General features: G+C 35.5%; 2 protein-coding genes across 3 annotated transcripts in view; one reads left to right on the top strand and one right to left on the bottom strand.

The window, feature by feature from the left end:
* LOC134818603 (uncharacterized) overlaps positions 1-14,134 on the top strand; it is an 84,621-nt gene that overhangs the window by 63,684 nt on the left and 6,803 nt on the right. The window lies entirely within an intron of this gene.
* LOC134817983 (Schwann cell myelin protein-like) lies at positions 7,694-9,666 on the bottom strand. Its single transcript, XM_063827387.1, has 5 exons — positions 9,652-9,666; positions 9,286-9,425; positions 8,931-9,150; positions 8,283-8,413; positions 7,694-8,036 (listed from the first exon to the last, which is right to left on the bottom strand). Exons 1-5 carry the CDS (start codon positions 9,664-9,666, stop codon positions 7,973-7,975), a joined length of 570 nt encoding a protein of 189 aa, XP_063683457.1. The 3' UTR covers positions 7,694-7,972.

Genomic DNA, 14,134 nt, shown 5'->3' with positions numbered 1-14,134 from the left:
GATGGGAAAATAACATGGGTTTTTATATAAATTTTGCTGGGCCCTTTGTTCTTTAAAAAACCCCCCAAAAAATTAAAAAACCTTCTGTAATTTAATTTCTATTTTAGTTAGCTTTTAAATTTTGGAGGGCGTTTCAATTCGTTGGGTTTTAAATTGGCCCCAAACCCTTTAATGGGTTAGCATTTTTTTAAATACCCAAACTACGAAAAAAAAGGGGTACGGGGGAAATTAAATGGCCAAATACCATTAAAAGGGGGTTTAAAAAAAAATTTTTAAAAAACTTTAATTTCCATTTTTAAATAATTATAAAAATTCCCATTTTTCTTTTGGGCCCTGAAAAGGTTTTTATCATTTAAAATTTTCGTATAAAAAAACTTTGATTTAAGTTAAATTTTTTTGGGTTTGAAAGGGCACAACCCCCCAATTGGGGGGGAAAAAGGTTTTTTAAAATTTTTCATTGGAATTTTAGGTTTTTTAAAATTTTTAAAATTCTCAAAAAATAAATTTTTTTTTAAAATTGGGAACATTTTTTAAGTACTCAGCTTTTTATTAAAGGGGGTAAAGGGCCCCCGGGGTTTTAAAAGGGCTTTACCAAAAAGGGGAAAATGGATAAGTTTTGGGGGCCCAGAGGTTTTAGTGAAATTTATTTATTTTTGGAATTGGTTACGGGGGAAGCGGGGCGTTTAAAAAAGGTTTCTTGATCCTTTTATAATTAAAAAAACCAAAAGTTTTAAGGATTTTAAAACCCAAGTTTAAAAACCCCATAATTTGTTTTTCCACCATTTCCAAAAATTGCCCAAAATAACCTTAAGAATTTTTAAAAGCTGGATATCAAAACACAACCCTTCCCCCCGGGGAGGAAAAAAAAACCCCCTTTGCCTTCTTCAACTTGAATTTCTAAAACTTTTAAACTAGTTTCCCCCCCCAAAAAATTTGAGGGAATCCTTTTAAAGCCTTTTTGAACGTTACTAATCAAAGTTAAGTTCTTGATAAATTTTAAAATTGGGGCCCCCTTGCCAAAAGGCAAGGGAAAACCGGATTTTTTGGCGATTTCCAAACATTTAAACTCAACCCTTAAGGGGACCTTCCTAGCCTAAAATTTTAAAAATTTCCGCACATTTTTTTAGCCATTTTAAACCAAATCAGAACCAAATAATTTAGGGGGGGCCATTTTTCGAAAAAAAATTATTGGGGGAAAAAACCCCAATTTAAAAAAGGTACCCAAAGAAAGGGAAGGAATTTGGGAAAAACATGAGAAAACAACGGACCGTCCCTTTAAATTTGGTTGAGAGGTTTTCTTTTGGGGTCCGGGTTTAAAATAGGCGGGAAACCGAAAGGGTTTTTTAAATAAAATTTTTCAATATTAATCAGAAATTAAACCTTTTTTCTAAAATCTTTTGCCCCCAAAGGTATATGCATGTTGTCGCGAATTTGAAAGAAAAACCAAGTTTTCAAATTTTTCCCAAAAAAAGGAGGGGCAAGTTAATTTACCAACAAAGGGAAAAGGAAAATCTGGGAAAGTAAAGGGGAAACATTTATGAAGAAATTGGCCCTTTTGGGAGGATAACCCCAAACCTTGAAGGGTTTAATTTTTCTTAAAAAATTTTTTTAAAAAAGGGCCCACTTTTGAAAAATTGGGAAAACTCCAATTTCTTTTCCCATTTTAAATGGCCCAAAAAAAACCTTTCCAAAACGCTTTAAAATTTAGGCATATTATATGGCCTTTATTTGGGCACTTTTTTGGAACTTTTTCTCCCCACTTCCCAAAAAGTTTTAGTTTTTCCTTTTGTTTTTAAAATTTAGGTTTTTGGGTTTAATTTTTTGGGAAACCCCCCCAGTTTTCCCATTAGGTTTTTAAAATGTGAACAACCCTTATGGTTTTTGGTAAATTGTTTCCACTAGCTACCCATTTCCCCAAATTTTAAAACCGAATTTTAAGTTAAGGAACTCCAACCGTTTTCTTGGGCCCCAAAGCTTATTTTTCCTTTTTTTTAAAATTTTAATTAGGTGGTTTAAATTGGGGCCCCCCCCTTTTATAAGCCAAGGGGTTATAAACCGATTTTAAGGTTTTAATCAAAATTTTTAACCTCCAAAGGCGCCAAGTTTGGGATTTTGGTTTTTGAAAAATTTTTTAAATTTTAAAAAAAATAGTATTGTATCGGAAAAATTAAAACCCCTTAAACTAGGTTAATACCAAAAATATATTCCTTCCGGGTAAGGGTTTAATTTAAATTTTAAGGATTAAAGGGCCCAAACTAAACCAAATAGAAAACTTTATTGGGGGGGCCCGCCCTAAAAAAAATTAAAACTATTTTTTTTTCGAATATTTGGTGGACGTTGGTTACAAAAAATTTCCCCCAAACTTTTTGGGTTTGGGGGTTTGCTTTTTTCCTTTTGGGGGAACAAATTTTCCCTTTTCTTTATTGAAAGCTTGGATCTGTTTTGAAATCAAACCCGTTTTTTTCTTTGGGTTAATTTGCCTCGCCAAAAAGCCCCCTTTTTTAACCAAAAATTCAATTAGTTAAACAATGGGATGTGGATACGGGGCGGGGAGGTGTTTCCTTTTTTGGGAAAAAGTTTAGGGGGGCCCCCTCTATTCAGAGGTTGAAGTTTGTGATGAAAATTTATGTATTATAGAAGCTTTTGTACCACTTGAAAACCTTCTTGCCCCCCCTTTGGCCCGCCCCCGAATTTTTTTCGAACGGAAGTTTTAAAAAAAACCGAAAAATGCCTTTTTATTAAAAATTGGATGTTTTATTTTTAAATTTAAGGCAAAAACCCCAACATTATCCCTTTCGGTTCTTAAAGACCTGGGCCGGGGGGGTTAAGTAAAACCCAAAACGACGAGGCTTTTCCCTCACCTTAACGATCGAAACGGGGACAAACACAATTTTCGGGATGAAATGTTCGTTGAAATTTTTTTTAATTTTGAGCTTTTTAATTTGGATTGAAGGCAGAGTACGAAAACCCAACAGCAGGTTGCAATCTTTTGGTGATTGTTTCTTTCCTCCCCTTGTGCAAACCCACGATTTGGGTTGGTTTCAACCCCAAACAAACACTCAAAAAATCTTTTTTACCCCAAAGGGAAAGAACTTTTTGATTCTGAAAACGAAAGGAAAAAGGATTATTCTCGTTAAGAACTCGAACAGGTACAAATTCAAATTTTCAGACCCAAAGCCCGATGCAAAGGCCCAAAGGAAACTTTAAAATTTGGAAACCAACACCATGATAAAAACAATCAAAATTAACAATTTGAATAAATTTTTTTTTTGAACGACGGGCAGATGCACTCCGTGATCCTTGGGACCGAAGGGGCCAAAATTGAAAAAACTAAAAGGGGGGTTTGTCCCCGTGAGCCCCCCAAAATCCCCTCAACCCCCGCCAAAAACCCAAAAGGAGAAATTTTACGCCGGGGAAACCGGTTTTTTATTTATTAATTAAAAAAAATAGGGGGTTTTTTTTTTTAACTTTTTTATCTGTTTTTGACCCTCTGTTTTTTTGTTACCCCTTTCCCAAACGCTTGGCTGGGCCCAATTTTTTCAAGGTGCTTATATCTGTACGCGGTACAACGCCATGGTTACAAAGAACTAGAAATATTTGGGACAAAATTTTGCCATTACATTTCACAAAATTGGGAATTTAAACTTTTTAAACCCCTAATTTTGATAGTTTTGGAAAACCTAAATTTCGTGGCTTTCAGTTTTCGCCAACCCACCCACCCCTCAAACCCTAAAATAGTGAATTTTTAAATTCAAAAGGGTTTAAAACCCTTAAAAGGAGGACATGACAATTGGGTTTAAATTTTGGGGCCCCCAAATTTCCGAGTTACGAGGTTTCCCAATTTGTCAGGGGGCCGTTGGGACGTAATGAAAATAGTCCCCCCCGGGTTTGACCAGGTGCCATTTTTTGAATTTTTCTTTTGCTGTCCTTTTACACAAAAATCAGTTACAAAATTTTTAGTACGTAACCCCGGCCCGGTTTTTTGTGAGAGGGGAGCAATTGGTTTACAATTATAGCTAAAAAGTTTTTCAAAAAACCGAAGTGATTCGATTAATAAAATCTACTGGAAATCCAATTTTCAGGGCCCGTGAACCCAAAATAGGTTTTCTATCGTGGGAATGCACAGAGGGAAACAAAGATAATTTAAAAACCCGGCCCCGGTTCAAAACCCGGGGGTTTTTTTACATTTCCGGCCAACAAAACCCTGGGACAGCTTTTGAAAACCCTGCAGGGCGGTTTAACTAAATTTGAACTGGGGACACGCCAAAATTTCCCTTTTAAATTTGGGTTTCCAGATTCATTTATAAACTTTTTTGCCCATGATAATAAATATGACCATCAGTGGTTGGGTTTTGCGTGTAAAAATAGAAATAAATTGTTGAACGTGGTAAAATGCCCAGCCCACAGAGCTAGCTTTTATGAGGCGGGGTAAACCCAAACCCAGCAGGAAAATAAGAAATGAAAAACTTTGCCCCTTTAATGGTTAAAGCAAATTTCTTCACATTTTTGAAATATTCTCCTTAGCATCCGGGGGATTGTTAACAAAGAAGTTTTAACATTGTGTGAACCCTGAAAAAATTGTTGAAGGTTTAAAAACTCTTCACACCCAATTATTTTTTCCGCCCGGTCCCAAATTTTTGGAAATCGCTTCCCCGGGGTTAAAAAGTTCTGACGGGAAGGGATTGTTAAAAAAGGAATTTTAAACCAAAAAACGTAAATGAGGAAGGGGAATTTAAAAGGCAACTAAGAATTTGCTTCATGGGTCAAGTGCTGACATGCACCCGTGTTAGCGTTCACATGCACCCTCTCAGTTTCTCATTTGATCTCATGCAGATGCAGAAGAGGTGCCGACCAGAGTAAACAGGTTACTGTTAGAACAGTGATTATTGAACGTATGATAGATAAACAACCAATACTACAGCGGTGGATTCAAATGTCACCTGGTCAAACCCGGGGTGGACTATTTAATTGAGCGTCCCAACGGCTCCTGACACATGGTAGAACCTCGTAATTTCTGGAAATTGGGTCAAACTTAACCCTAATTGTCATGTCCTCCTGTAGGTTTTACCTTATGAATTTATAAAATTCACTAGTGTAGTTAGAGTGTGGCATGGTGATTGGCGACACTTGAAAGCCACGAACTTTAGTTGCTCAAAGCTATCAAAATTAGGGTTAAAATGTTAATTCAAGTATGTGAAATGTGAATGTGACTTGTATTCTGTACAACTATTTCTAGTTCATGACGTAACCATGGCGTGTGTACCGCGGTACAGATATAAGCACCTTGAAATTGCCGAGCCAAGCTGTGGTAGAGATAACAAATTGAACAGAGGGTCAAATACAGATAAGAAAAGTTAACAAACGATATATATAATATCCGTCTGCTCAATCTTCCTGTTTGTGAGTGGACGGATCGGCGTCACGTGACATAACACCTCTATTACAATTGGTCGCTCGGTCAGGATCACGGAGTGCATAGGCTGCCCGTCGTTCAGAAAACAATTTGATTCAGTTGTTATTATGATTGTTATATCATGGTGTTGGTTACCTACCTTCATTGTGCTCCTTTTGACTTAGCTATCGTGCTTTGCTCTGAAAATTGTGATAGTACCTGTTCGAGTCTTAACGAGACGATATCCTTGTTCTTTCGTTGCAGAATCAAAATGTTCTCGTTTGAGTAGAACATGAATTTTGAGTGTTGTTGGGCTGTGAAACCAACCTAAATCGATGTCTCGCACAATGGTAGGTGAGAAACAGTCACCGAAATGAGTTGCTAACCTGCTATGTGTTTTCGTACTCTGCTCTTCACTCAAGTTGCAAAGCTGCAATAAACATAGTGCAACGAACATTTCTATCTGAAAATTGTGTTAGTACCTGTTCGATCAGTTAAGGTGAGGATTGCCTCGATCTTTCGCTTTCAGCTTAACTCCCTAGGCCCTAGGTCATGAGTAGAACCGAAGGATCAAAATATATGTTGCTTGTTGCTCGTATTAACATATAAAACATCCATTTTGAGGATGAGGAAGTGTTTATAGGTTCTGAAACCTAGTTAAATCGATTTTTCGTGCAATTTTAGGTCAGTAACAGTCATCAAAATGAGTTAATAAGAAGGTCGATTCTCGGTTATTTTTAAGTTTTCGTTCAGAAAATAATTCGGACCTTCAAAGGGGGGTAACAATAAAGGAGTTATAAGTGTTACAAGCGTTCTATAATATAAAAATTTGCATCACCTCTTCAACCTGCTGAATAGAGGCGCCAACTAAAACGTAAACAAACAATTATCACCTCCCCGCCAGTATCCACATCTATAGACATGTGAAATATCATAAAGTTCTTCCTGTGACAATCTTCTAAAGTTAAATTGGGAAAAACGTGGTCCATCTCGTGCGAACTTTCCTGATGACCAGGGTCGCTATCGATATTTGATACAATTTCAAAACAAGAAGTGTGAAAAACTGCGATCGAGCTTGATCGTGATAATTCTTCAACAGATCGAAATTGTGTCACTTTAGTCAGGGTTAGAACTTGTACTTGTATAGTTTCCAGATCCATGATGTGATATATAATAAAAGAGCAATATTTTGCGTCAATTTAACCCGTCCCACAACTTCTATCATGTGGGCTCTGTTAGACGTGTCTAGAATATTCAGGAAACTAGGCAAATGTGCTGCAAATTTGAAGACAACAAACAAAATTAAGCTGAATAATTCGCTAAATTTGCCGCCTTTAGGTACTCTCAGGTTGGATTAGTCAACAGCGTAGTATATAACGTTGCATTACACGACTGTTGAATTTAACACAACAAATAACTTTCAAGGTTAATGTCTTATACTGAGCTTGTAAAAATCTGCAGGAAGTGAGGATTATTTTTCCTGAAGCACAGGTCTTGAGGTCTTTATCAATGTATAAATAATTCAATTTCACTCGTAGGCAACGTTTTTAGCTTGGGGAAAATCCTACAGGAAGCTTTGAAGTTGAGTGATTAAATCGTGATTGACGCGTACTTAAAATGTTGATATTGCCAGGGAATGCTATCTGTGTGTTCATTGTGAGAGTACACCTACTGTCATACTCCTTACAGGTTTTAAGGAATTGTATTTCTGTCCCCAGGAACGACTTGTTTCATAACAAGTCCACACCCGGCGAATGAAGTAAAGTAAAGTAAAATTCGTGACGTCACATCATCACACATGTCTACTCCCTCGATTGGCTCCCTCAAATCTTATGAATACTTCATAAGGAACACTCAAGTCTCAATGTACACAATGTAACTCATCTAATGGTGTAATCGTTCAAGCTTTGCACTTGATTCATTTTCCATTGTCTCGGTTTTGTATGGTGAGCCTGTGAACTAAAGGCATTGTTGAAAGTTAGATGTGTACGGCGATTGAGTGTATAAAACTCACGTTTCGTGAGGGAAGGTATATGTCGTGTTTATTCTCAAGGTTGAGGAGAAATGTTAATCGTTATATTTGGGGTTCACAAACTTTTAAAAACGTGCTATATCTGAGCAATTAAGACCGAACATTTTTCCCCGAAAGAGTGTTGCGGACCATTTTGTTCAAGGGTTGATGTTTGAACTAAACTTTAATGCATCAATAATGTGTGAAATTGTTGATATGAAATAAACTATAAAGATGATTGCTTAATGTTTATTTTCATTAAATTGGTAGTAAACAAGGGAAACATCTGATTAAAATAAAATATAATTGTAACAATAATTCCATTTTTTCCCATAATTATGTTAAACAATAAAAGCTAAATTTTAGAAAAATTGGATTTTCATAAGTTATTTTTTGCATTAATAGCTAATTTTTTTGTATTTTTAATGCATTGTTCTGATCTAGACGTAAACAGATTTCTTCATCTCTGCAAAGGCTGTCAGCTTTTTCAGTTTTCTTTTTAAAATATTTTTTGTATGGTATAGTAATGCTATTACCATCACCGTCTTCGTTTTATCTACCACTCCCCACTATTGGACTTTTACTGATGCTGCGTCAGAGACATATTCTTTACCATCAAGTGTAACCACACAACTGAAGTAACACACTTTAAATATAAATATAAAAGATCCATATGATTTGTAATCATCTTGACGTATATAAGGCAAAATGAAATACGAATCTGAAAAGCAAGGGCCTTGATACTTACTAATGAGGTGTGTTCCTGATTGTCTCGGAGGGTTCGAATTCATGTTTCCGCCATTTTTTATTCGTATCTTACATTGGACTTATCAAAAGTAATAAGACAAATTTCCTAATTTAAAAGACAAATTAACTTACATGTAACTGCTATCCTCCACATTCTTGCTAAGTTTAAGCTTGTATGAACCTTTTTTGCCTTTTCCGTTCTTGCACTGGCTTCTGACACCATTCTCTAACTTACATATCTTTACCATCTTTCTGGTAACTTTCTGAAATATTTAAATACTATAATACCTCTGCCACTGAGTGCTGAGCGCGATAATCCCCGACAGCTTGCTGAAGGGAACGCGCGGGCACGAAGTAGTGGAGGTATTATAATACAATAATACCTTGGCTGCTTCGGGCCGCAAATTCCCTCCAGCAAGCTGTCGGGAATTATCACGAGCGGCCCGAAGCAGCCAAGGTATTATTGTATTTTAATATTTGAGTACTTGCCGCCAGCCAGTCTGAGTCTATGCTGATAATACCTTCGCTACCCTTGTGGGAAAAATGTGCAAATTATCAGCTCTCGGTGTCCCCGAGTTTTAGTAGATATAATTCCCGGAAGGTATTATAATACATAATACCTTGGCTATTTCGTGCCCAGCACTCAATAGCCAAGGTATTATAATATTATATCTACTTTTAATGAACATGAAATTAGTAAATTCGGGAACCCCAAGTAATTACAACTGTGACCTACTTGAAGATAAATTAGTGAAAGGACTTCTTTATAAGAGATCTTACCGAGCCATCTGTAGTTTTGACTTTGAACTGAACTTTACATCCTCTTTTGCCTTTCTTGCAATTCAAGATCGACTTAGCAGGACTGACTGTCAGCCTGGGAACTACAGGTATCTCAACAGCAACGTTAAAGTCAGCAGTATCTGATTTTCCGTTCTTCACAGCTTGGCAGGAATATGCTCCACCATCAGGAGCATCTGCGTTGCGTACCTTCAGCACCAACCTGAATAGAGTTTGGGCTTAGTTGATCTATTTTTAAAAGGGAACGGATATAAGATATATGGAATTACTAATATGAACGTGCTACTCGGCCACACTCTCGCGAAGTAATTCAGATAATCGTTATGAATGTACAAACTTGTCTTCTGAAATTCCTGCTGTTATTGGAGATCCATTTTTTGACCATGTGATGTCTCTTTTCAACACTCCGTTCACATCAATTTCACATGTAAGAGCTATTGTCTGTCCTTTGTTCACTTTCACATCCGGGTTTATTGCCTGTTGTTTGGGGCGTTTTAATGAAAAATTTCATGAAATGTCATCAAAATTATTTGACTTTCATACATATGTTTCATAAGATTAACACACCAACACAAGAAGTGTAGCTAACCTTGTCAGAACGGCTGGCTGTGAATGATGGGAACACCTTATAGAAAGTAAAGTTTTGCACCCTTTTTTCGGCCTGATTTAAAAACTGACCTTGACCAATCAGCTGCACAGTAACCACAGCAAGAATCATCCTTTGAGCCTGTACCTGTTAGCAGCACAACTCAGAGCGGGGACACGCTAGGTCTACACAGTTCATTGCACCTTCACCTGCACAAGTGCAAGATTGGCATTCTGCAGGTTCCTCAACGACGTCTCCAACCTTAAAAATTATTCAAATTTTATGGCCGAGATTGTATCTCTGTCGCAAATTTTTGAAATGAATCACACCCGGAAATTTCATTGAGTCGTCACATGTTGATTAAGTTTATGGCAAAAAGAAAATCTAATTTACACGGACACTTAGTAATACTCGTATCCCTGTACTAACATTGTAGAATTTTCCCTCATAGATACATTTGCACTGGCTCGCTTCAACACAAAACACCATCTGGAGGAACTGTCCAGAAGGACAGAACATCCTCGAGCTGTTGACTCCTCTTCAGGGTTTCTGTCCAGACAGGATGGTGATGGAATTGAGGCACGAAGCATGATATGTTAGTCCCTCCGGACACTACGTAAGCTGAAAGAAATGATCCATTATATAGAATAAATTTTCGCATGATAGGTAAATATGTCATGCTAGAGTTTGTTTATTTTTTTAAAAAATTGGTTTTTCGGCAGATTTTTTTAAAAAAGTCCATTTTAGTAAACTACACTAAACCACACTTTTTCTCCAGTTTGGAGATCAAATCCCCTTTTTTTTGGTTTCATTGTCGGCATTTATATCAAAATTTGGGGAAAACCGCACAGGCCTTTAAAATATAAAAATTTAGATTTATTACTTTCTAATATAAAAAATTAATATCTAAAATAAAAAAATTTATATGTAATTAAGGGACTATTAGAGTTTTCATCTGGGGGGTAAAACCAAAAATTTATTTTTTGGAAATTGGGTGATCTGTGGTTTTTTTTAAAAAGTTTCCATCCCAAATTTAAAAAATACTCAAAAAAATGCAATGAAAAAGTAGGTTTTTTTTATAATAATTTAAAAAAAATTTCCATGCTTCATAATAAAAATTTCCTCTTAAAACCAAGTCATCGCGAAATTTGGGGATTGGGCCCGACCCGGGTCCATGTAAAAAATTCCCGCATCTGTCAAAACGTTCCTTTTACACACCCCCGTCTAAATCTCCATTTTTTTTAAAAAGTTGAATGGCAACTGCTGAAAGGGTTTCCCCCAAAACAACCCCGGGTGATCAATTTGAAAATCAAATCCTCATCCCAAATTTTTAATTTTTTTAAAAAACTTTGCAAGTTCATAAAAAAATTCCTAAAAAAATAGAAATAAAAAATGAAGGAATTGGGATTTTTGAAGGGAACCCCGGACAACCCTAACCCAACGAGGCCTTTTTCTCAAAAAAGGAATTATTTCTTGGAACTTTTGGCTTCCAATAATTTTTGAAACATTTGTCCAAAAAGGGGTTTTTTTTAAAAGGGGTTAAAAAGTGCCCCGGGCCCTTAAAGGGAAGGGGGGATGGGGGGTTTGCTGTACGGCCAAAGTTTCAAATATTTGAAACCTTTTTTTCTTAAATTTCCGTAAGGACCAACTCTACCCCTTTAAATTATTTTTCCCTTTTTTTCAAATTTGAAATTTAAAAAAAACACCGGTTCTGAATTTTTTGGGGTTTTTGGGCCGTTTCGGGAAAACTCCGAGAGTTTTTGGGTCCTGGAAGGGAAAAGGGCCCGTTTCCCCCCCCAACCCCTTTTCAAACAAAAAGGTAAACTTTGCTTGGTTTTGTATATTTAAAATTTTCCATGGGGTTTTTAAGGGATTATTTTGGGTAAAAAGTGGATTACCTTGCGTACCTTTAAACTTTTCCCCAAAAACCCCCTGGGTTTTGTAAACCCGATAATCCACCCCCGGCCTTTGGGTTTTTTAATCTAACCCCTTATTTTAAAAAAAAGTATTTTGAAATTTATGGTTTTTTCTGGGGCCGGCCTTGGTTTTGGTAAAACTTTTTCCCAATTTTCCCCGAAAAAAAAGGGTTTTTTCCAACTGGCCGAAAAAAACGGGTTTTAATTTAAATAATAAAATTTTTTACCGAGTAATATTAAATCCCCCCCCTTCAATTATTTAATTAATCATTTTTAAGCCCCCAAAATCAAAAATTGAATGTAAATTTTTAACCATAGGGCATTCAAGACAAGGAGAAGAAAATTTCGGGTTGGGAATTTTTTTGGTCAAAAAGGGTGGACGGGGTTTTTTTAATTTTCCGTTTTTATTTTTTTTTTAAATTTAATATTTGAAACTTTTATTTGGGCTGAAGTTACCTTTCCTCAACCCGTTTTCTTCCGTTCAAATTTTAAAAAATTTCCCATTTATTTTGATTGTTTTCTTTCCAATTAAAAAATAAAAAATTTTTAAAATTAAACCCGGCCAAAAAAATTTAAAATTAATTTGTTACTTCCAATTTTGGGGAAAAAAAAATCCAAAGAGTTTTTTGGTAGCCTTTTTTTTGGTCAAAAGGTTTAAAAAAGCAGCATTTCCCCTTAGTTTAAAAAAATTCCCCCGGGTTTCCCAAGACCCAAAACCCTTTTCTGTAATTTCCGGGAAAACTTAAAAGGGGGTTGGATGTAAAATGTTTTATGTTTTTTTTTAACCCTTTCCTTAAATTGGGATTGGGGAAAGTGAAAAATTTTGGGTTAAAACATTGTTGGCCCAATTATTTTTTTAATCAATCTTATTAAATTTTCCAATTTTCCTTTCTTTTTTAAAAATTCCCGAAAAACCCCAAGGTTCTTTCAAATTTTAAAATCCTTTTTTTAAAAGAAATTTGCAAATTGGGAGAAATTCCCTTTTTACGGGGGGCCCCCCAGGTTAAAAAACCCAAAATTTTTTGGACATAACCCCCTTCTTTTTGGGTTAAATTTCAATCTAAATTCCCCTGAAAAGAAAAATTTTTGTTAAACTTTTTTAATTTTGAATCAAAATTTTCCCTTTTAACTTCCCTTATTTTTTTTTTATGGCAAAATTTTAAATCAAAAAAAATTTAAAAAAATGTTTTAACTTTCCCCCCCCCTTTTTAGACTCCCACTTGAAATAACTTTTTTAAATTTTTAAAGCCCCCCTTACCCTTCCCGGGTTTTGTATTGGGGAACTTAAAAACTCCGGAAAGTTATTTTTTTTTCCCCCTTAAGGGAAAATGCACCTTTACCCCAAAATTTTTTTTAAGAATTTGGCCCCCCGGGATTTTTTGATTTAAAATTTTTCTCAAAAAGGGGAAACAAATTTGTTTATTTCCGCCTTTAAAATTTTTTCCCCCCCTTAACAATTATTTGAAATTTTCCCTTTAAAAGAAAGTTTCTTTCCCCAGAAACTTACCCCCCCTTCTCCCGGGGGCAAACAAAATTGGGGACGTATTCCCCGGGTTTCAAAAGCGAATACTTTCCCTTTTATACCACCGCCCGTTTGGTAAATTAGGATGGTTTTCCCGCCCCTAAATCTAACATTTTTTGGAGGGGTTTTTTCTTTTAAAAAAAAGATTTTAAAATTTTAAAATATGGGGGGTAATTTTTAAATTTGAAGGGAAAAAATTTAAAATAATTATTAGTTTTCCTTAAAAGTAAAAAAAAATTTTTTTTGTTGATGTGGCCAAATTTTTAAATCGTTTAAAAATTGGTTTTCTTTTAAAAATGTTTTCGTGGAAAACAATTTTTAAAATCCACAAATTGGGTTTACCCTTTTTTGGGAAACCCCCCCAAATTGTGATTGGATGACCCTTCCATTTGGGAAATTTTAGTATTTCCTCAAAGGTGGGTAAATGGGATACCAAGGAAAAGGGGAAAATTTCGCCGGCGGGAAAAAACCCCCTTTTCCGGGCTTCCAATTTAATTTTTTTTTTCCCTTTTTTAAAAGGGTTTTTTGGTACAAATTTTTAAATTTTAAATACCTTTTAAAACATTTTAAAGGTTCTGTTTTAAAAAAATTTCTTAATTTCCCTTTACCCTTTTAATTTCATTTAGCCCTTGGGGCAGGTGGTGTTTTTTGGGGCCCTTTCTATTCCTAAGGGCCCGGAACATTTTTGGGCGCTTAAAAAAACCCAAAAAACCCCGAGGGGGAAAACAAATTCTAAGGAGAAAATTGAAGGACCTTCGGCTTTAATTTTAAAATTTGCAAATTTTTTGGGGGGGGAAAAATTTTAAAAATTTCTTTTTTTTTTCGGCATAAAATAACCTTTTAAACCCTTTAAATTTTTTATTTTTTCTTTTTCTTGTTTTTTAAAAATAAAAATTTAAAATTCATTCCCCCTTCTTCTAAAAAATTTTATAATATTAAAATTTTTAAGGGGGCCCCCCTTGGTTTTCCTTTTCCTAAGTACCCCAAATTCTTTAAATCCGATTCTTATATTGGTCAATTTAACCTTTGACATAGACCTGATCTGTCGACTGGAAACTACAGGATGTAAAAATCTCACATTTGACAGTTCTACCACCCTATTTTGAAGACCCCCCACGAATTAATGTGAGTTGTGACGTGACATTCCATTGGATCAGTCCTG

This window comes from Bolinopsis microptera, chromosome 7, assembly GCF_026151205.1.
Source record: "Bolinopsis microptera isolate Bmic1 chromosome 7, MBARI_Bmic_1.0, whole genome shotgun sequence".
Lineage (NCBI taxonomy): Eukaryota > Metazoa > Ctenophora > Tentaculata > Lobata > Bolinopsidae > Bolinopsis > Bolinopsis microptera.
Note: the sequence above shows the minus strand (reverse complement) of the source record. Positions and strands in the feature narration are given on the sequence as shown.